The sequence below is a fragment of the Hydractinia symbiolongicarpus genome, chromosome 8 (assembly GCF_029227915.1).
Source record: "Hydractinia symbiolongicarpus strain clone_291-10 chromosome 8, HSymV2.1, whole genome shotgun sequence".
In the NCBI taxonomy this organism is placed as follows: Eukaryota; Metazoa; Cnidaria; class Hydrozoa; order Anthoathecata; family Hydractiniidae; genus Hydractinia; species Hydractinia symbiolongicarpus.
In genome coordinates, this window is record NC_079882.1 from 24915070 (window position 1) to 24938644 (window position 23575).

Genomic DNA, 23575 nt, shown 5'->3' on the forward strand with positions numbered 1-23575 from the left:
TTTAGCGTATAAAGAAACCGTCTTGTCGGATTTTGAACTTGCGATTTTTCAAAAATTTACATTTCGCCTGTTAATGACGTTACGACTTATTAGACATTGCCTAAAACCACAATGTATGCCTTTATGCACTTTCTTCTTCCAAATCACCCCCCCCCCCCCCCCCTTTTTGCACATTTCTAGGTCAATTTTACTAAACCCTAGAATGAGCCTCTGAGGTCCTGATAGCGTTCGCTATGGAGAGGTATGCACAAATTATTTGCATACATGACTTTGAAAAAATTGAGTGGAATTTTTCCGTTTATATTGCATTTAAAATATAGTTTGTTTTTTCTATGAAGTAAAGCAGTTCTTATTTACATTTCTTGGGATTCGATGATGTGTTTGAGAACAATCCTGCCATTTTATTCTAACAAAGAATTAAAAATTGGATTAAATAATCTGGACAACTTCGTTCCCAGGGTTTGTTAGTGTATTTCATGTTTGAATGGTATACATGTTCTTTCTGTTCTAATTTATTTTAAACAGGTAAACACTGATTCTTTTACTATTTGTAATAAAATGTAATACCGTCATTCTAATTTTAAGCCGTCTTAGAATGCAGAAATATAAGCGCCGCGAGGGAGAGTAATATTTACGTATACAAAATACGTGTAAAATGCAATGCAATAGAATCGCACTCAGTGCTCTGAAATTTAGTATCCCAGCAGAATGAGAATAGAATTACACATAGATCCGCATTATGTTTTCACAAAAAAAATGACAAATGATTCTTGTCGAGTCGTGCTCAGCTCCTAAGAGTTTTTTGTAGCTGTTCGGCTGTCAAAACGTCCACTTTCGTTATTTTGCTGTTTTCGGCTTTCCTATATCGTGCATCGTTTACATAATCGGGATTTCGGCTACCATTTTTTTCTCACGGAAATAGAGGTTTTACAACAATGTAAAGGTTTTCTTTTAACAAAATTTATGGTTTTCTTTTACTATATTATTTACACCCATTCTTAATTGTTGATTTCTAAAATTGAACAGTTTGGCGTTTCTTTGAAGTTTTAGTTGCGAGGAAATGGGTTTTTTTTGTGGTCGTCATTATATTTCTGTTTAATCGATCAACGTTCTCTTTCTTTTTGTTAGTCTGAGAATTTAAAACATGCATGTTATTTGAAGTATTTTTACATTTAGACTAACTCAATAAATCGATAAAGTTCAGTTCTGTTACACAAAACAACACTGAATACTACAGAAGTCCAGTTTTGCGCTCCTTTCGTCCTTGTTAATTGTATTTTAAAATTCATCAATTTTTAACTTTGAAAATTTGCTTAGAATTTCTCAACGTCTCAGGGGTCAAGAAACCTAGGGGACAATTATGGCAGTCGTGTATACCGCATATTTTCTATAGCATTGTTTCTCTGTCACAGCTGCTCGTATACATGGACGGATGTAAAAAATCACTGTTAAGAAGCGATTCTGTATACTCTTTGCGATCATAAGCCGGACTACTTCCAATTACCTGTGAATATAAGCTATTCGTACCAGGACTGCTTCCATAGGCATCAGAGTTTCCTCTTGATCGCGGTAGGTGCGGCGAACCAGTTCTGAGCATGGAATCTTTAACACTGTAGGTACGCAACTTACCCTCCATCGTACAGCTTTGTGATGCGTGTGTTGACATCGTGCTTTTGCGTTTACTTTGAGCTTTTGTACGAAAGACTTGTTTTATCATTTCAATCGTCTGTTTGCGCCAGGCTTTATCGACCGCACTATACAAAATTGGGTTTACCGCTACATGAAAGGAGTAGGGCAGAAGCGCAATGAAAGCGAGTATTGTGTATGCGTCGCCATATACTTCATTCTTCACAGCAGCAAAATATAGCATAATACTTCGGTTTGGTAGGACGAGAATTACAAAGGCTATAACTACGCTTATCAAGACATACATAATTCGGCGATTCATACTTTTTACTCGAATGTCGAGTTGAGATTGCGTTGTGAATCTTTCGTTCCGTAAAGTATACATAATATGAACATGCAAACAAAATATGGCGATAATTGGAATGGCAAAATAAACAACAAGAAGGTACATTTGATAAATAAAAGCACTGCGATGAAGAGGCCAGGATTCGTAACAACTTAAATCGTCTGTAAGCTGGAGATACATGGCGCGTGGTATCACACTTGCAGTAGCAGCGATAGCGTTTATAACAGATAGGATATAGCCTAGATTTTTTGTGCCATTTCTCCAAACAAATGGATGAGTAATGGCTAAATATCTCTCTATCGTTATTATCAATATCAAGCCAACAGCCAAGAGGGATCCAACAGTTAGGGAACTATGAAGAAACTTACACATCCCTTCACCGTAGATCCATGTATTTGTCCAAAACAAATGCAGAACTGTTGCTAACTGCAAACATGCGAATGTTAGATCCCAAAAAGCTAATTGTCCTATAAGCTTTTGATAAGTTATAGCTGTCTTTCTGTTTTTAACAGCCACTATTATAACCAATAGATTCCCAGTAATTCCAAACACGGATATCAGAGATACAATGGCGGCATATAGCTTTGAATATTTCCCTTCGTGTATAACTTGTATTTCAGTGCGGTTGCTAGATTGATTTTTCGACAGTTTCTCCGTTCTCTCGCATACTTTTGGAAACACGGCTAACGTCTTACGAATTTCTTCGTTTGTACACGTGCAATTATCACCACGGATTTCAAACGCGTTACAAAAATCTTGAAGATTGTTTAACACAAATTCCCCTTTTGTTTGAGCTATATTATTTACAAAGATTACGAACCACAAACATAAAAGACTATTCAAATTTTTCATGTTAAAAAATTTGATTTAGATATTATTTCTCGCACTTCTCCGATTGTTTCTTCTAGCAGTGGTTTGTTTTTACATAAAAAGATTTGTGGTAAAAACGTTTGTTGCTCTTATATCTTCACAACAAGTTGTATTTTCATTCTCAAGATGTGCTCATATCTATCCACTAAATGGGACAGTTGTCACGTTTAATTGATAACATATCATATTACATTGAAAACGTCAAAAAAAAAGATTTATCACGATTCTACTGTTAGAAATACCGATAAATTTAGAACATCATCATTTCCTATTTTGTAGTAAAATAAATAAATAAAAAACAAATGGTTTTATACTGTTTTTCATTTGTTTTCCGTTGATATGTTTTCTTAAAAAAAAGGGCTAGGAATCCTTGGTCAATCCGACTATATTTAATTCTAAAAATCACTATCAACATTCCCAACCTCTTTTCCAATGTTCCAAAGGGTGCTCATGGGATGACTGTCATTCCGTTCTTACTTGTAAGTCGAATTATCACCTAAGGTAAGTTACTATAAGGTAAAAACTGGCTAACATCATGGCCCACCCAAAAATTTAGTACGTCATCTAGTGGTCATGTCATTTAGTGAACATGTAAAGCCTTATTCTAAATCCCAGTGGAAATCTGTTTTTCTAAAAGATTTATTCACTGCATAACTATAATCATTTTCAATCAGTCATTTAAAAATTTTTATTCCAGTTCCAATTTTCCTTGCAGCTAACCTATGTTTTGTATTATTTCAGAAATATTCTAATACAGGGGTTAAAAAGCCATTTCCTTTATAATTTATTAGGGTTAGGGTGAGAGTTAGGGTATATAACGAATTTTTGTTTCCTCTGTTTATTTTCACATTTTTGGATGCACACCATAGGTTTCTACAACTCCTCACGGAAATATCGAGGTAATGGCACTTTTTCGGCCATTTTACAAAGTTGGCTAAACGCATCAACTCTTGAAGCCTGTGAGGTGCGAAACCGCTGCTTCTACAGATGCTTGGATTAGGTATATACCCTGTATATTATTTCCAGGAGGGACCATGGCTTAGGTGGGGAGTCCTAGAGTATTTAATGGTTGTTTATAGTCCGTGCTCTACCAGACAACGCCATAAATTACGCTAGTCGCACTTTCTAACACGTCCGGTTTACGGAAGAATCCACGCCCACAAATTTCGAATTTGGGAATAATGGCCACACTGACGCCAGTAACAATTGCCACATTTTAAGACGTTGGATCTAACCAAATAACCAAAAATCCGCTGTAAACGTTTTGATATGTCTACTTTGACAAGTTTTAATTGCGTGAACCTAGTATAGAATGACCCACATAATGACTCGTGGGGACAAACTTCAAAATTTTGCCACCTCGTCTCAGTATATTTTGTGGATGGTTGTATAGATATGACTTATGATAGTAGGACATGCTAGATAGTAAGATGCGACTAAAAATATTATAGGGCGGTCGTTTGTAAGTACTTCGCACTATTTAATAGATTTAATCGACAACAACGCTAACAGATCAAACGACTTATATTCAAATTGGCGCCATTTTTGATTATGAGCCAGTAACTCTTCAGCCAGCAATTATTTAATCACTCAGTTATTACTTTTCTTAGCATTCTGTTATGATAACGCATACCGTTGTAATTGCTGGGTCATTTAATATTTTCATTTACTTAAAGATGGAAATATGTATCTGCTGACTCAGCTATTCATTAGTGGTATTTTGTTAAATATATACGCAGAGGACCCCTTAATATAGAAGCCTTTTTCCTCATGCGAAGCTTTAAGACGGATTTCCACTTCGAAGTTTTTTAACGGGAACGGGAACGGGAAAAAGACAGACGGGAACAGAAAAATTTAATTTTCATTGAAATGAAAAAAACGCGGAAGAAAAAAAAAGTAAACAAATATGGCGGGTTTCTTTAAAAGTTGAGCCGAAGAACTTTGTATTTATTATTGTTGTGTCACTTAAAAAAGAAAAGAAATAACAAATATAAAAAGAAAATATGGGTCAGAAAACCTTTTCAGGATCGGAAAACGAAAGGCGCGTTCAATCTTTTGGTTCACGATATGCGACTGCAAGAGCAAGAATATTTTTGTAGAATGACACCTACCATTGCCATTTGGAACAAAATTTAAACAGTTACTCAGATTAGTTGCTCTAGCAATCACAAAAAGTTCCATCAAGCGTGAAGCGATTAAACCAAGTGAAAGGTTAATTGTGACGCTTAAGTTTATTTTTGCTTGGACTTGTCGTCGAATTTTACAGACTACGCGAGGCAGGATCTCTAAAATAGCTTTGATGGAGATAGATAAAGACAGCGCAGCTAGACTGGACGTACATGCTTGTGATAGTTTTGTTCGTTTTCAACTAAAAAGAATACAGATTATAAATAATCTGATCTTCACGACCTTCCAGTGTTCTACGTTTCTTGGCCAAATTGTAGTCGCTATGACTAAAAGCACTTTTAAATTCTGGTTAAACTGAAGGTCCTTTGGCTGTGGGGAAATTCTTTTAGGGTTGCCTTGCTGGTGAGAATTCCAGTGTATTTTATATTATAGTATACTTAATAATATATTATCTGTTCCCTAATCCACCAGAAGATTTACAAAATATTTTTCCAGCCTTCAATTGTATAAATATATACATAAATTCTGTATAAATCATTTGTCCCTAGCTACACTTAACCCCCATCATATAATAGCTACCTAGCTAGACCATAGATATACCCATGGCTAGACATATTTCATCGTGACACGATAGTGTTTATATTTCCAGATCCCAAACGCAAATTGCAGGCTAATAAAATGCAGGCGGTAAGTCATAGAGTAGTTTATTTTAAAGTTTATTTTCAAGAATTGTGTATTGCATACTTATATACTATTTTATAATTGCTTTTTACAACTACATTATAACTGGGATGTATAATACCTTAGCACGTTGACTCTGGATCACGTACATATATGTTTTTCCTTAAACTGATAAAAATCGGATCACGTATATATATACAATAACATATAATTCTAAACATATAATTCTTGATTTAGGTTAGCTTGTATTCGTAGACAAGGCTTTTATTTTAGTTTTAGTCCTTAAATTTAACTGTTATTCGTGTATGGGAGCATACGATCACAAAACAAAATATAAATTGTCTTTCACGTCGGCAATTTATATTTTGTTGCCGACGTAGAGCAGGCAAATGGTATTTTATCGGTAAAAAAAGTCGGTAAAAAAATTAGTCGGTAAAAACAAAAAGTCGGCAAAAATATTAGTCACATGGACAAAATTTAGTCACTTTTTGGCAACTAAATTTTTGAATTTAGTCACTTTTTGCCAATTCTAATAAAGAATAATTCATAAAACTGATAAAAACTAGCAACAAGAATGAAAAAACGGCAGGTAGTTGAAAAAAAGTCGGAAAAAAAAGTGTTGGCAAAAACGTTTAGTTTGGGAATAAAAAAGTCGGAAAAAATTTTGGTCAGCAAAAGTATTATTCACCTAGCCAAAATTTAGTTACTTTTTGCCGACTTTCTTTTTATCGATAAAGTAGTTCATGTGCCAATTTTTTGCCGGCGTGAAATAAATTGAATTAGAAAGGCTGGCGTTTGGCTTTATATAATCAGGGTTTATTTGGGTACACGTTTTTTATAAGAACCTAGTATACAGGAACGTTGAGGCAGAGAATAAAGATTAACTTGAAAATGGAAGGCAAAAATACAAGACTTAAAACTATGAGAACAGATCCAAACGCAATGCAAGAAAATTTTATTGCAATTATAGAACAAAGAAGAAAATCTCTTTATCTTTTTGATTTCTTTAATTTCATTTTAAGCAACGATGTGGATAGGTTTTCTATCCTTTTAGTTGGACATAACAATACAAATAGAGTTGTTTGATATTGTGAAAGTAGACCCTATTCAACTCCAATATCAGGTTCACAGCTATATCTATAGGAATGTTCTAAACACCTTTGACGTCGAGACCCTCGTTAAAAATGTCTATTTCAGTGATCATACAGTCAGGCTTAAACTTTCTCTAGCACAGATGTTTACAAAATCTTTAGAAGAGCTAATTCAAATCAATTTCGTCCTCAGAACGAAGGATATTTACACTGGCTTTATTTTATTGTTTCTTTTGTTTTTAAACTTGTTAAACTTTGGTTGCAGATAACATGCGTCGCGTTTTTGTTCTATCTGGATAGTCTCGCACTATAGGACATATTTTACTCCCATATTTATTATCCATGCTGATGGTGGAAATCATCGGGCTTTTCGTTTATATTTAGATGGCCTAACTGGAAAAATCCTAACAAGCCCTAGGAACAAAGTTGGAACCTATAAGAACCATTTTAATCTCATTAAGACCACCACTCAGTATCTTTTTGCGATGAAACATGGCTCCTTAACAATTTTCTAATGTGTTTAGTTTTCTTTTATCATAGAAGAATAAAGAAAACCTACACAGATCACTGGGCCAGGCCTTCCCTGGCTAGTGGCTTTTGAAGGTCTGAAAATTTAAACAAATTGTATATGCTGACGTTAGCAAAAATTATTATGGTTGAAGATTTCGAATCTAACCAAATAACTTAAGATGGTTAGTCATCTAAGTGAACTGTGATAAACCATTAGCAGCTGTCACATTAAAAATAAAAATTAAAAAGGATAGACCGAATAAGGTAGCAGCCATTTTAACTAGGATGATTTAAAATCTATATTTTGTGTTAAAACAATACATCATTTTATCTGAGAAATTCGTCCTTAAACTGTGATAATCTCACATTGTTTCCGTCGCATGACAATCATAACAATGTTTAAATTCTTTTTTTTTAATTTTACTTTTTTAAGTCGTATAAATTTTATTCCTAATAAATATTCAAGACTACTATTTATATTAAAGCTCAACCCACGCTATTTGGATATGACTTGTGTAGATTAAACAGCTGACACCAAACTCTCCAACCTCGTCCCAGGGTGTCTTGTATCCTTTTCAAAGTCGGGTATAAAAAAAGAGACAACAGGCGCTGGAAACGAGGTTGCAAACTTTCACGACCGTTGATGAACTGTCGTCGTACCACAGAAGTGACTGCGTAAAAATTTTAGAATAAGAACCACTTTCCTATACAAAACTAGTTGGATATTCAGTGACTCAGACGAATTTCAGGCCATGACCATTACAAAAATTATGGTCGTGAATAATCGATTAAACTCCTATCACTTTCTTTAGGTAAAAAAAAGAGATAATTAACTGAGACAATGTTAATTAACATTTAATTAATTAATTGACTATGCTAAGTATCGATATAACCAGCGGACCCCAAAAATTATATCTCGGTTTTAAACAGAGGCAATTAAAATCTAAAACAATTCTAGAAGCATCTTTGTCACCAGGGCTTATTTCAAGATAGCAAATTTTTTGCGCCTACCTGAAGCCCCAAATTTTTTGCGCCTATCAAAGCCTGGGCACGAGGATTGTAAAGAAGGTGGCGTGTTAAAAGGTCTAGGCCGTGCGCTTAAAGCAGGTTAGCAGAAGGTTGTGTTAAATAAGTTTCTATATTCTATTTATTTTTAATATTCTACATTCTTGTTAGCTACTGGTAAAAAAATGTTTTTAATTCTCTAGTTTGCTGCAGATCAAGGGTGACATAACTTAGCTAAAAATACCATTGTTTGGCTACATCGTATAAATCCTGACAAATGGAGAGGTTTCGACAAATACTCTTGTGATAAACCTTGATGACTGTAGTATTATCTTTCCAATCAATTGTTTTTTAGCAATAATTTTCCTCTTACATATTCACTGCTATTAAAGGTTCATTGAACTGGAAGCTTGTCATTGCTATTTATGAGCGTCACATTTCTAAATTCACATTATTTAAGATGTCATGCTTATAGAATCACCACCGTCATCTTGCGTGACTAAACAATTGGTACCAGTCCTCCGTGGCATTTCTTGTGTTCGCATAGTGAAAGGGCTTCCAACCATGCTTGGTCTTGATGTTGATTTCACTTTAAATAACAATTTGATTTCATTTCTCCATCGTGAATCGAATACACTATATAAAACAGGATTAATAGCTACATGAAATGGATGTGAAATCAGACCCACGATGGAGAGAGCTTCATAGGTTTTGTTATCAATCTTTTCTCTCAATAAAAAGTACAGGGATATCACACTGTGTGGGAAAACGAAACAAATAAACGCCAACAACAGCGCGGCGACAATTTTCATTATTCGTTTCGTTTCCTTTAATCTTCTAACAAGGAGTTTGGGTTCCATTGAAACCTGAATCGTCGCATCCAGTAAACCCTTTCTCACAATACGTATGATGTTAATATACAAAACTGTCACTACAGATATAGGTAATAGATTGAGCACAATTAAACTGTACCATGAATAGCCCAATTGACCCTTTTTACTCGGCCATTCCGGTAAGCAACGGTCGTGTTCATTAACGTCATAAAAAACTAACAAAGGAATTGCGTTAATCATGCCGAATATGATATTAAAACATGTCAATATGATAATGACCTTCTTGGAGTTAAACATTGGATTTGATATACCCGAGTGTCTCTCTACGCTAATTATTACTATGAATCCCAAACCAATAAACGCGCCTAGATCAACACCACTCCGGAATGTTTTACACAATACTTGTCCATACTGCCATTTTTGTGTCCAAAAATACGGTGTCAGTATCATTTGGAAAACTGCAAACAGAAGATCGCATATTGCTAAACCAACTAATAACTTTTGGTATCTTATTAAAGTAAATCTTCCTTTCCAAGCTACGATGAGAACCAAGGAATTACCCTGAATGCCTATTAAAGAAGCTATTATTGTTGCTATTGCTAAGGTTCTTGCTATTATATCTTGGCTATCCACAAATTCTGTAGATGGTGGCACAGAGGGAGAACAGAATGTAAACTTTGTACCCAATGCGGCTGATATGTCTTTATTATCACACGTGCAGTTAACGTCGGGAATCAAAAAAACAGTGCATACATCCTCTAATGATTTTAAATTCGTCATTTTAAACATCAAATCGTTAATTCGACTTTTCTTTCGTGTGTAAAATCTACTTCCAACTAAATAGTTCTCTATAACGTATCTATTTTTATCTAAAGAAAAGTCACACAAAAATATACTTGAATTTGACAAAGTGGTACACCTTATCACGAATATATAGATCCAGACCGAGGTACTTTATGCTTCTTTTCAAAATGTCAACCAGTTAACGTCAGCACTTCAAAAAAACAATAAAAATTACAACTGAATCATCCACACACAACAAGCATTACTTCCCTTCTTTCAATTTTAAATGTAAATATTTTTCTCATCCGCTTTTCCGTCTTTCGCTCGTCATAGATTTATGTAAACAAATCGTTTTAAAACCATTTCTAACGTTAGTTTGTTTGCTTTGCTTTTATAAAAGAAACACAATCTGTAAATAATCTCTAATTCTTGTGATTAATCTCAATTCTGTTGATAAAAAACATCTCTCTTATCATATAAACTTTTTTTTTAACCTGAGCATAATTTATTCTGACATCACAAAAAAATTGATACGATTTTTTCCCTATAACTTTGCATTTAACGTACATCTATGCCTTTTTTTGCTTTAAACTTAATCAAAACATATCCTTTGTTGACCGATTCTCGTTTGTGCACGTTTAGTTAGTTATTTTTATGACAAAAACAAAAATGACTTTCTCGCAAGCTAAATACACAATAGTTGCTTAGTAACGATAATAAGTGGTGTTTAGAATGCGCCTAAAAATATAAACGTTTGGGCACATTTACCTTGGGCCATATCCTTTAGTGACCTGGGCATCAAATTGTTTGGGTCTCGTCCTAACTCGAAAATGAAATTCAATAGATTTATATTGGTTCTTGTTTGGACTTTCGATTTTAAAGTTTATCTATCGTTAGTAATTCCGGACCAGAAAAAGATATTAAACAAATTAAAAAAAAGGTGCTTAATCACCCTAAGTAAGTGGTCCTTAATAGCTAGCGTAAAGTTGATCAAATCTTTTGAAAGTATGTCAAAGATACAACCACTCTTATATGCTGACGTAAACTGGCTTGTTAACACGAATTAAAGTTAGATGACAATGTACATGAGTTTTGTATAATTACCACTTTTCAAGTAAAATCTACTAAAATCTATAAGTTTTTAGCAATGTGATATAAGGAACAATTTAATCTTCCCATTTTAACTCCTTTTTGTGTTTTTTTTCGAGTAGAACGTTTATATTCATCGTAGCAGCTTCTTTTTGTTCTTGATTCTCAATATTTATTTATGTATTTACTTTGGTATTAGGTAGGCATCAAATCAAAGAATGTTTTTGATGTAAGTGGGTCACAAATAGCACCTACCATGGCAACATAGTCTCTAGGGCTTGTTAATTTTTTTATACATTCTGTATAACATTCCCGACATCAACATACACATTTCAACTAAAAAATTTGTCTTGAATTGGTCAACAAAACAAGGCGCATGCGCTGTTTTACGACAATTTTTTATAGAATAATATTGTGATTTTTTTTAATTCTCTTGTTAGAGGCGCCATGCCTTTATGCATGGTAAAAGAGTATTTAGCATAACGTAGCTAAGTCGATTTTTAAACTCAGGGAATGTAAAGACGTCTAAGATTTGATGCCAAGATTTAATTAAATTAAATTTTACTAATTATTAATTTCATCTTTAGAAATTCATATGTACAAATTTATCGATTCTCAATAACATAGGGATATAAAAAGTATTAATCGGCGGTCTTATAAATAATAATATAATACCTTAGTGTACTAAAGGCGAGGAAATTAATTGTGTCAATACATTACGTACGCTTTTGTTTCACGTTGTTGTTCAATATTATTAATTTTAAAAACATTTTAAAATTTTTTTCTTCGCGGTGGACGATAAGGTGAATCCATATTAATTAATTGTGAAAAAACAAAACAAATATATATAAAACAAAAAAAAATAAAAAATAAAATAAGCAAACAGCAGATTTTTTTAAACTCACGAATCGAACTTTCCACAAGCTGTTTATCCTGTGCTTGAAAATTTCCTCGCTTATCTTTCAAACATTCGCGCATAAAAAATTAATTATGCAAATACGGTAATTTATGATTGTAAATTTCCAAATATAGAAAAAAAAAGTTTATTTTTATCAAAATATTTTTCTTTGTAGTCTTTCTATGGTCTTGTCAACAAAAAGAAAGCTGTTAATACCCAACACGAATGTTATTTAGTGTGTTTTTTCACGGATACGAATTTACTGGAAATGGGGTATCAAGCGGACATTTCCCATTTTTTTGCCATTAACAACAATTCCAACATTGTTCTCAATAGCGTTTGGACTTCTTTTTTTACCAATCACTTGCTTGTTAACGTGAGATAACTCAGCGTCAGTATATCCTAATCGTTTAAGGTCCTTCTTGTCATTTCTATCAAGTTTATCAGTATTAGCACGCATGTAGTGGTGAATAGCATTTCTTTGGAGACTGTTAAAGGCATGACCAAGTTGTTTTAGCGCCAAACCTGGTATTTTTGCGTAATAAGGGAATTGTCGAACATCTGGGACAACTGATTTACTCCTTGTGTCTTTTATAATCTGATTGACAAATTGATTAATCTTTTTTGGATCAATGCCATGTGTCTTCTTCTTTGAACTTTTTATACTTCTTCCAATTGCATAGGTGCTGAAATCTCGTAAGCGTTCACGATCATTGATGTCTGGATTAAGTGAACTGGCAACTGGAGTTACCCTCACATTTTCACTGTCACCAACTTTTGTACCCGTAACAAATACACTGCCTCCTTCGTTTGCGGGGTTACTAGGAGCAAATGGACTGAGCAAGTTATTTTGAAGATTTGCTCCCCCTGCAACCAATTGTGGTGGAATAATTAACGAAGGCACTGGCTTTTCGATTTCACCACCTCCATTTGCAAAGGATTCCTTTAATGGAAAGAATCTTTGATCATCTCCATGTAAGGGATCATCTTCAGGCTCCCTCTCTGTGTCTGGGGGTCTTCTCTCTCCCTCATCTTCATCAACCAGTCTCTTCTCGTTTTCGTCATCATCCATTCTTGCATGGTTATGCATAAACTCCTCGTCCTCATCGTGTCCATGATGCTCATCATCGTGGTGATCCTCTTCATGCTCGTGCTCATCTTCGTGTCCATGCCCGTACTCGTCCTCATGTCCGTGCTCACGATCGTCCTCATGTTCGCGCCCATGTTCCTCTCCATCTCCTTCGTGAGCATGACCCTCTTCATGGTCACCTTCTCTTTCTCCATGGTCGTCATCATGTTCATCGTCATCTGGACGTGGTTCGTGATGGAACTCTTTAGCATTATCATCTTCATTATGTTTGTCATCTTCATGCCGTTCATCCTCACGTGAATCATCATCGCGACGATCGTCGTCGTGCATGTTGCCGCCATGACGTTCGTCATCATCTTCTTGTGGGCGAGCGGCGAATTCTTGCAGGTCTACACCTCTGTTTGCTATGGTTGGAAAAACTTCTAAATGATGCGTATCAGGTTCACCAATCCGTCCAAAACCCAAAGGTGGTAATCTTGGTGGAAACTGATCACCATCTTCACGTTCATCTTCATTTCTATATCGCATTCCAGGATCTTCAATCAAATGTTTTTGATGTCTAAATTTATCCGCTTTGTAAGCTTTTGGTCGATAACGGAAGTTATCTTCCCTGAATCTAAAAAGTAATACATGCCTTATAAGAAACAGAAAATTTAGCAATCATTTTCAGCCTTGCCATTTTTCTTTATATTGTGTTTATTTTTCGGCAATTCGCAGCCTCATTTTCTCACATTCGTCTACATGAAGAAAGCCTAATTTATTTTTAGACAGGTATGGACACAACAGGTTTACGTACAAGATATAAAGCAAAAATTTGACAAGTTTCGATCTCAATAAATCGTTTTGAGACTTTGAGAAACTTAGATAAGCACAATGCAAATTACTTATAATGCAATATATATATATATATATATTAATTATAAGAATATTAAATATAAAATAAATTAATACCTTCTTTCTTTGATATTTGTCAGTTCCCTGTTTGGTTCATTCACCGTGGTAGCAGGACCCCCTGACTCACCAATAGATGTTAGATGCCCTGCATCAACAGGTACTACCAGATGAATGTTGTTCAGAACATCACCAGTTGTCAGCTTCATTGTTGACTGTCCTTCTTGCCCATTGAATAAATCTACCTGCTTCACTGTTGCTGGTACTGCAAATGTTGTGTTTGTTGTACTGATATTTATTGGTGATGTATGTTCGAGATATTCCAACTCCGGTATGTTTTCTTGTTGAGTGGATTGTTGTTGTATTTTCTGCTGCTGTTGTAATCTTTCCATATTGAACGCCTTGCTGTTAAAATGGGTTTTATTTGCAATTGCTTTTAATGTTTTCGATCCGTCTAATGGGATGTTATAGGTCTTTCCATTTTCCTGTAAAACCATATAACCACTGTCGTTGTACCTGAAGGAGCTGTTCTTTGGAGGATAATAAATTGATAAACTCGCTTTTTCTTTTTCCATTTTGATTACTTTGGCACCATTTTTGTGAGTTTCCTTTGTAATTGCAGTGTCGCGAACCTTAAATGTTTCAGTGTTGTTTGTTTCTGATCTGAGATAATCAGGAAGCCAGGAAACTGCTGATTTTCCAAGAAGAGTTTCTGGTGCGTCAATATCTGTATGATTTTTGTAAGGTATTTTGTATAATCTTCTTCCTTGTTTTAACGTGATAAATCCATTAATGTCATCCTCAGGAGGATAACTGATTTCAATTGTTTTGTTAGGACCTTTAATTACAATCTTTTCGCTCCCTTTATCATCTTGTGTCATCATTAAATTTTTACCCTTATAAATAACTTTTTCGTTCTGAACAGGAGTGGCTATCCTTATAACATCGACTGTTTTGTTAGCAGGTTTTGTGTCGTTTTTTAGTATTACTTTTTTGCCATCAAGATTCTTCGCAGCATTGAAAACTTGTTCCACATTTTTCTTGCAACCGACGTTTATTTTATAAGCTGTATCCCCATCTACAACGGTTTTGTAGATAGGATCACAGTCAGGTTTGTTGACCTGTTGGGCAAACCCATCAGCAGTTATTTCTTGTTCCGGGGTTGTGTAGTTACCAGCCAGGAAATCAGTGACATGTAAGACCTCTCCAGTTAAAGGTTCCGTCTTGTTTATTTTTGTACATTTTAAAGTTGGTATTTTATAATCAAAGCCATTCTTCTTTATTGTTATAAAATTTTGTGTGCAGTTATTTAAACTTGTCTTCTTTCCTTCATGGTGTTTTTCACTTTCAACAGGATTCTTCTGTTTTTGGTTTGAACATTTCTCAGCTGGAAGATTAAAAATGTCATCCCCATCTGTGATAACTGTATTCTGACTTCTGCAACCAGCAATATTGGATTCATCTGCTTCTACTGGTAACTCGTTAGTAATGGTTTCCTTATTTTCAATCATGGGAACAGTTGCATTTCCATTGTGAGAAGCAACTTTGTCAAGATGGTTCATTATCACAGGTAAATTGTGAGAAACAGGTGAACTTTCATCTTCACTCAGTTCTGTTTCGTTTTCTGAAGTTTTCCAGTTACTTTTTTGTTTAAATTTTCTATCTTTCTTCAATTGACTTGGTCCGTCTTTAAAAAAGAATTGCTCCTTGTTCCCTTCTTCGTATGACTCTACAGTGCTATTCTCTGAGTAATTGTTGGAGATTTCATGATTAACGTTTTGTCGTGTAATGTTTTGTCCATCCTGTGCTGTTGGATTATCTTCATTTGGTACAAGTCGTCCGACCTGGATGCCATAAACATCATGAGGATGTATAGGTAATCCCTGTGGATTTGTCAAAGCAGGGTATCCATGCGTCGATGAAAAATCTTTTGGTCCATGAGTCTCTTCTATTGTTGCATATGGATTCTTTGGCTCTTTTTTGCTATCTTTGTTTGATGCACTCGAGCTGCTTGCATCCACGTTACTTTTAGTATCCCCTTCTATGGTTTTAGTTTTGTTTATTTTTATTCCTTCTAGATTGTCAGGATTATCGCTAAGGAATGTTTTTAATATAGCATCTAAGCTCTCCTCCGATTTATTCCCCTGAGAGTTGGGGTCAGTTGCATTACCTGCAATAATTTCTGGTTGAGATACACGAGTTATGTTGTCTTTTTTCTTGATGTATGCTCTCTTGAGAATATGCCAAACTAATTTTTGTTGCGACTTTGTTAGTTTGTCAAGAAACGATTTCTGAACTGTTTTTCCTTCAATTTCATTCTTCTTTGTGCCCTTTGAAATTTTTGCCTTCTTTCTAGCTCGTTTTGTTTTGTGGTATCTATGGTGAACGTGATGTCTTTTATATTTTTTATTATTCAGCATTATTTTAAAACCTTTTCCAATCCTACTTCTTTTCAGAATACTACCTACACTTCTTTTCTGCACGACTGCTTTATGCTTATGATGTTTGGATTTCCTTTTTCTTCTTCCAATTTTAGCTTTCTTAGAATGCCTTTTTCCAGGTACTGCATTTCTATGATACGCTGGTTCATCGTCGTCGTCAACGTAGGATATTTCATTTATTTCTTGGATCATATCATGAGCTTTTTTATAATCTTCATTGGCTCTCATACTTCTTTTATCACCATTTTTATCCTGCTCTGGTTCAACATCGTGGTTTGTTTTCTCATCATTTACAACTTCATGAACAAGACTCAAGCTCTTCTTGCTTTTTTTTATTTCATTAATGGCTCGTTCAAGCTCCTTGAAGTTGCTCTTATCGAATGACTCCACCGTCTTAGAAATGGCCGAGTATGGTTCCGCAGGTACATTTTTCTGCTGTTCCTCTCTGCTGGCTTCCTGTTCCTTGATGTAATCATATCCTTCGTCACTTTTATTTGTGTCGTCGCTACTGGTGTTTTGTTTTAACTGAAGTGCATTATTTTTGTCATTGATATGACTCTGGTCATAGAAGCTCATCAAAACATCTTTGTTAATTGTTGGTTCAACTATAGCAGCTCCTGCTGCTCCTACTCTAGTTTTCGTTGCTTCAACGCTGTCTTTCACTTCAGTCTTTTGTGGTGTGGTTTCATTTTCCTGCTTAATAGTAGTGCTAAGCATCTCAGTCTCATTCGAAGATAAATTCTCAGCTCCTGTGTTTTGATCCTGCAAGTGTTTGACCAATTTCCTTAAATTTTCTATCTGACTAACATCAGAATCATCTAGTTTTGTGCTGTTAGCTTTTTGGTGAAAATCCATGTCTCTTTTGTCCCAGTCGCCTTGTATCATGCCTTCACTCTCTTTGAATTGAAAAGGTTTATTGTCATATGCACTTTTTAATGCCGATGAATTTTTAGCCGGTGTTTGGTCCTTTTTCTCTGAATTTATATCCCTATGGAAATAGCTTTTCTGTTGTGTGTTACTTCCATTGTTGCGAAAGCTTCCACTACTGACATTGTTTTCTTCGTAAAACATATTATTGATGTATCTATCTTCCTGGTCTAAATATTTATTCGTAATATTAACCGTTTCTTTGTCTATATTATGATTATCCAATGCTTTGTTGACATGTTTATCACCTTTGTCAAGTGCGTTATCAAGACTATTCATGACCACCGTTGGATAGATATTTTTTTCAACAGGACTTTCCTTCTCAAAGTGGTCATTTGTATCCGTCTCGTGTTTGTAATAATATTTATCAATTTCTGAAACATTTTTTGCTTCGGTAATGGCACTATCAATGATTTTTTGAACTTCCTGATCAAAGTTGTTTGATTCATTCACGTATTGATCATGATAGTATTTGTCACCTTTAACGGCTTCCTTATTCAGTTCCGTCATATTAGCTGGATTCCACGAATGGTAGGAATCATTAGCAAATAATTTGTCGTATGGTATGCTCTTGTTATAATATTTCTGTCCTTTTAATGCCTCTTTATTCAGTTTTGTAATGTTTCCAGGATTCCAAGAGCTTTGTGTATAATCGTGATGATGTGCTTCTTCATGAAGATCATGAATATGCTGGTAAGGAGAATGAGGAGAATCCAAATAGACAACGGGTCCAATTGAGTCATTTACTGTAGGAGTAAAGTTAGAAAGTGACAGGTGTTGTGTGTCATTCAAAGGATTAAAGGTATGATTATACCATTCCTTTTCCATTACTAGATCCTTTCCATCTTCTTTATGTTGATCGAAGTAGATGCCATTTTCATTATAAGGGCGGCCATTGTATTCTTCAGAAAGTTTAAAGTTAGGTTTTGGTTTCTCCTCATTATTGTCACTATCGTCAGGACTTTTTCTGCAAGGTGTATCGTATACAGACGTAGGATTATTTGTGCAGTTCTGCCCACTTGTTGCAATTGGTCCATACGCTACCATTGGTCGTTTTTCTGTCTCATCATGCTTATCCTGGAGTTTTCCTTTACTGAAATGAACAGACTTTGAAAGTGTTTCATTAATTTCTTTGTTCAATTCTCCCAACGAATGTCTCATACTGCTGGTTAAGACGACAGATCCATTAGCAGCATTTGCAGCTTGTTCAACTTTAGATCGGAAACGTTTAATTTTTCTCCCAATTTCGATGCTGTCCAAAAACAAGTCTAAGGCCTTTAACAGTTTTACAGTTATTAGAGGGGAATTCATTTCATTTCTGCGATCCAAAAATTTGTTCAATTTTCGATCGCTTTTTTCTCCCCTAAGGGAATGATCCTGAGATTCATCTTTCTTATGGTCTAGGAAAAAACCCTGTCGTGACGTTTTGTCTTCGTAATCATAGTCACCTGTTGGGTCATCATCCAATGAATAAGGAATCTCAGCATTTTTTTCTTCGCTTCCTTCTTTATTTAACATTTCAATTGATTTTGATATAAGAGCAGAATCTCTTGTTATATTGCGCACGTTTCCCATTTTCGAATCAATTGTTTTAGTCATATTTTTCCTAGCGACTATGTCTGTGACAGATTTTTGAAAGGCCTGCAATACAACTGGGATTTCATCAGCTGTTCTGTTCTCAATATACGTATCATAAATATACTGTAGAAGATCTTGAACATCGTTTGGATTATGGAAGCGTTGATGAGGATTTTTGAAATTATCTTTGCCGTCCGGAATTACTTCATGTTTGTATCCCAACTGATCATCTCGAATCTTCTTTCTACGCTTAAGAATAGTTTTCAACATGTCTTTTTCGAGATTATTTACCAATCTTACCATGTCGGAAAGTTCGTTCAAGTTTCGAATTTGCTGTCGAAGTTCACTTTCTGGAGCTTGGGATGCAGTGTTTAATGCCCACCTCTGCAGTGCATCATATCTTTGTTTCAAATCATTGTTCGTCTTGCTAAAAGCTTCAAATACTTCAGGAATAAGGTTCTGACCGTTGACGTTAATATCATAACCGGGATAGCTAGGACTGTCGACTTCTCTCGCGCTATTGATAATTGCCTTTGTTAGTTTAAAGGCAGTCTGATAACGTTGTCCGGTTTCCTGGCTTGCAGTTCCACCACCTTCCTGTTGCATGCCAACGTTTTCATGCTCCATGGCTGCACGTTCTCTTTCTCTCTCTTCCATGTTTGCCTGTTCACTCTCCTCCTTTCGTTCATTTAGGTGGTTATTTTCGTAATCTGGAGGGACATCTCCTTGATTGTACCGTTCTTCTTCTGGATGAAACAAAGCTTGATTTTGTTGCCATTCTCCCTTATCTCTGTGACTTATCTGAACGTAATACGGGAATAATTAACGATGACAGGTTATTTTACGATAGTTTTAAGATAGTTGATAAAAAGTACGTTTAAAAAATTACCTCTTGCGGTTCTTCTTTACGTCCTGTTAAGACTGCTCTATGCAATTTATCCATAAGTCGATGGAAGTTGTGTATCTTTTCTGAAAGAACTGGATCATGATTTTCTTGATCTGGATGTTGGTTTTCCTATAATTGCACAAGTAAAAATCTCAGTTTCGCATTTATATGTGCTATACGTATGAAAATATAAGGAATCTTGCTGTAAATCTCGTACTTGGTTGGCCCAATTTTGTCTGTACGTCAGTTCTTCCGGCCGGCCGTCATTGTACTTATTATCTCCTTCATTTAGGCCTTGTTCTTGAAGAGGAATTTTATGGATCTCATGTAGATGCGGCTCTTGCATTTTTTCCTGGAAATAAAGAATAAAGAAATAACAATTGCGTTATTTGTGATAATATTATCTTCGGCTGTTTATTTGCTTTGATTTTTTTCTTATTTTTTCATTTTTATAAATTTGTTTTATTAAGATGATGGACAGTTAAAAATCTTCACCCTATCTCCCGAGAGTTGTGATTTTTTTTATAGCTATGTGTTGAAATCATTTAAAGGCGTTTAATCACGTCATTCAACATGCATTCCAGCCCTTTCTATTTTAGTGAAAGACTTCCGCTTTTTTTGTAATTTTTCCTCAATTCTCCCCTCGTTTTCTGCTCTGTGCTAACACTAGATGGATCGATGTAATGCATGATCCAAATAAATCACGAGAAAGTCTTTCGAAAAACTCATTTTAAAATTTTATTCGTTAAAACTAGCTACTTTTAACATAAAGGTGGAAATCTGAGGACATTGGTTTCCGCTTCGCCATCAGCTCAGCCTTGTATTTAGGTCGTTCTCCAGTTTCTTTGATATCGATAAGGTCCTGCAAGTGAGTTTGAACTCGCGCTATTTCCCACTACAATGACTTGATTATTATAATATTTCACAGAAAAAATCAAGACTTTTCTAGATCGCAAAAATAATATTCCGCAAAGGAAATTCTAGGCAATTTATATAGATATATTCTTACGTGGTTTATAGCATCCTCATGGTGATCAACATCGGGTTGAAATGGAACGCTTTGAGCAGGATTATTTCTCTGATCTTGTCCATTCGGGTCTGCAAAATGAACAACACCTTCAGGTTGAGACGGATTATAACCTGTATCTGCTGCTCTAGCTTTTTCTTCGTTTTCTGCTTGTGCCCCCAAAATTTCATTGACATATTCTTTTCTGTCCTTTTCTTGAAACTAAAGTGATAAAGTAAGTTGCAGTAGGAAACGGACACACGATATTTTCTAATCTCACGATTGCTTCAAAAATATACTTAATTAGGTTCTGTTTTGTTTAAAGACAATATGTTTGACATTGTCTAACCACTAATTTGTTCGCCGCGACATCTTATGGCATATCTTCCCACTCAATGCTTTGTGGGCCTAAATTTTGGTCAGCTGTAATTATTCGTCTGTTTTGACTCCCATCGTGAATAAATTCAATTCCTTTGGCCCGACAAAGTTTGATCGCGATAAGGTATGGCAAAAAACATTTTCAGGACGCACATATCATTATAATTTTGCAGGTATAAATGAATGAATATAACCTGCAGTTTATGTTGGCTGGGATGGCCCACCTTTTTTTGTCGCAAATTTGCAACATAATCTTCAAGTTGTTGGTTGTAGTGTTGATGTTCAAGAATCTTCTGAGTTGCAGAGCCATCAGCTATCTTCACTTCTCCGTTGTTTTCAGTAAGGTAGAGCTAAAGATAATGGTAAAATTTTCTAACGTTCAGCAATGGTAAAGAAAGTGGTAATAGTATATACTAAATTCACAGCAATGTACCTCCATTGGTTTACTTTCATCCAATTGGTTATTTGAATAAACAATCTCCTTGTTATTGGCTCCCTGGATTACTTTATCTTGCAGGAAATTTTTATTTCCTTCTTTCGGAAGAGCGGCAATTTTGGATTGCTTATCACCAACCTGCAAGAATGTTTATCACTTAGATATCTAGTATGTAATGAAATGATAATATGATACGGATTGGTACAAAGTTAGTACGCAGTACAAAAAGATGTAAAATGTACAGTTTTATAATAACATACAAAAAACAATTATTTTTAGACAGCGTCGATACATTATTATCGACCGATAGCACTGTGGTTACGCGTTCGTTAATATAAACTTACACGTGTGAAAAAAAAATAATAATAACTTTTTTGCTACCTACCGATAAAAACGTTCTTTTATTATCGCCAAAAGGAAAATAATCGTTATCGATTGGCTCGTAATAGTATTTCCCAACAATTTCATCTTTTCTTTTCCCAGTTATTTCCGAAACATTTAGTTTCATCAAAGGTATTTTATGAGTTTCATTTCGAATACCTGATTTCTTCGAAGCTTTTTCAGTTTTTATCGCAGAAATTACAAAACTTTTTCGAGTGTCTAGTCTTTTGGTTACTTTTGGAACTTTAGAACTCCTAAAATATGTATTAGTATCATTTATAATTTTACTCTTTTTGTTTTCCGAATGGTGTAATGGAGACACTAAGTACTTCCTGCGATTCCAGTCCATCGGATCTGATGTTGCACGGATCTGATGTTGCATGATTGGAGTGAACGTTCTTTTATGAATAGTCACTTTCGTGTTCTTCGCGCCGGCGCTATTTTTAAACAAAATAACATGTTGGTACGGCCGTTGCTGTTGCAACGATTTATGAAATGGTTTTGGATATCGTCCCATTTGATATGTTTTGCTTTTAAGAGCATTGTGGATATCGCTTCCAGTTACACCTAGTAACAATACTGCAATAACAGTCAATATGGCTAACGGGATCACTTTTTCGCTGTGCATTTTGTCTTTGGATTTTACATTAACATTGTTAAACATAAATTTTATCAATTCTAATTTCAATCATCTAAAGAAAAAAGAGTTGGATCGTCATTGTTAAAGGAGTAATAATTTTTCCTGAAAGTTGAAGAAACTTTTTCTCGTTCTAAGCGTAATTACATGTTCAGAAGTGCGCGGCAAATATCGTCTTCGATAGCTAGAGAAATCTTTACGATAGCACTTTAAATACAAAATCAGAACAGTGTAATAATGCGACCTATACTATCCAAAGTTCTGTGCATGGAAATTAAGCTAGAAAAAAGTAAATTTATACCAACAAAAACATTCAGCCAATCAAAATCAAGTATTTCTCTTATAATAGCCGTGACTGACGTAAACTTTTCATAAATTATAAAAAATAATTTATTCCAATAAAACAAACCATTAATTATCAATACATTTTCATCCATAATTCTTTTCCATTTTTCATTGCGAAAAGGTTTTAGGCATTGAAAACCTGAGCACTTCTGAATAATACTACAAGCCGTGAAGTTATCTCAGAAAACACGCTGTGGAAATGAAACAAGTAACGTTGTTTCCCGCGGAGATGAACGCAGTAAACATATCAACCATTATACAAAAATGGCCGCTGAAGTTCAAAAAAAACATTAAATAAAACGTAAAACATTAAATTCTACTTTTTGAGTAAAAATAAAGAGTGTAGTACAATCTTTTTGTAAAAAAGTTTTTTACAATTCAACTATTTAAAGGGTAAAGAAAGCTTGACTCCATTACTGTGCCGGTAGATTGTAAAAATAATTTCTAAAGAGAAAGTTCTTCTCTAGAAAAGATGACCAAGAAACCTGGGTATTTTAATGACAAAGTTAACAACCGTACGAATAAGAACAAATAAATTATACCTCGAAGCTATGCTGCATTAACTTTAGAACAAATTTTCAGAACCCCTACAAAGTGTTAACATATTTTACATAGCAAAACCTCTATTTGACATATCATGGTCGAGTTGTATATATACTGTTGAAGATACTGTTGTTCTTAAGAACAACAGTATCTTCACTATTTGATCCTTAAAATAAA

General features: G+C 34.8%; 4 protein-coding genes across 5 annotated transcripts in view; 1 reads left to right on the top strand and 3 right to left on the bottom strand.

The window, feature by feature from the left end:
* The window catches only part of LOC130655784 (mitochondrial import inner membrane translocase subunit tim16-like), a 100206-nt gene that overhangs the window by 45074 nt on the left and 31557 nt on the right, over positions 1–23575 (top strand). The window lies entirely within an intron of this gene.
* On the bottom strand, positions 728–3339 carry LOC130655773 (galanin receptor type 1-like). The gene has a single exon (XM_057458571.1). The coding sequence runs from the start codon at positions 2822–2824 to the stop codon at positions 1388–1390; it is 1437 nt and encodes a 478-aa protein (XP_057314554.1). The 5' UTR covers positions 2825–3339; the 3' UTR covers positions 728–1387.
* On the bottom strand, positions 8371–10299 carry LOC130655774 (C-C chemokine receptor type 1-like). The gene has a single exon (XM_057458572.1). The coding sequence runs from the start codon at positions 9876–9878 to the stop codon at positions 8712–8714; it is 1167 nt and encodes a 388-aa protein (XP_057314555.1). The 5' UTR covers positions 9879–10299; the 3' UTR covers positions 8371–8711.
* On the bottom strand, positions 11680–22895 carry LOC130655766 (uncharacterized). Of its 2 annotated transcripts, none has more exons than XM_057458556.1 (9): positions 22812–22895; positions 21878–22565; positions 21490–21630; positions 21251–21406; positions 20682–20900; positions 19890–20024; positions 19676–19801; positions 13901–19587; positions 11680–13565 (listed from the first exon to the last, which is right to left on the bottom strand). In XM_057458556.1, the coding sequence occupies exons 2-9, from the start codon at positions 22535–22537 to the stop codon at positions 12119–12121; spliced, it is 8571 nt and encodes a 2856-aa protein (XP_057314539.1). In that variant the 5' UTR covers positions 22538–22565; positions 22812–22895; the 3' UTR covers positions 11680–12118. The 2 variants fall into 2 exon arrangements, with proteins under 2 accessions (XP_057314539.1, XP_057314540.1); XM_057458557.1 differs by having other exon boundaries at positions 11681–13565; positions 21281–21406; positions 22812–22888.

Coding starts and splice junctions, on each gene's coding strand:
- LOC130655773 (XM_057458571.1), bottom strand. CDS start 2,824: ATGAAAAATTTGAATAGTCTTTTATGTTTGTGGTTCGTAATCTTTGTA.
- LOC130655774 (XM_057458572.1), bottom strand. CDS start 9,878: ATGTTTAAAATGACGAATTTAAAATCATTAGAGGATGTATGCACTGTT.
- LOC130655766 (XM_057458556.1), bottom strand. CDS start 22,537: ATGTTTAACAATGTTAATGTAAAATCCAAAGACAAAATGCACAGCGAA. Junction 20,025..20,681: donor ATGAGGATGCTATAAACCAC/GTAAGAATATAT, acceptor CTTTATTTCCAG/GAAAAAATGCAAGAGCCGCA. Junction 13,566..13,900: donor ACAAATATCAAAGAAAGAAG/GTATTAATTTAT, acceptor ATTACTTTTTAG/ATTCAGGGAAGATAACTTCC.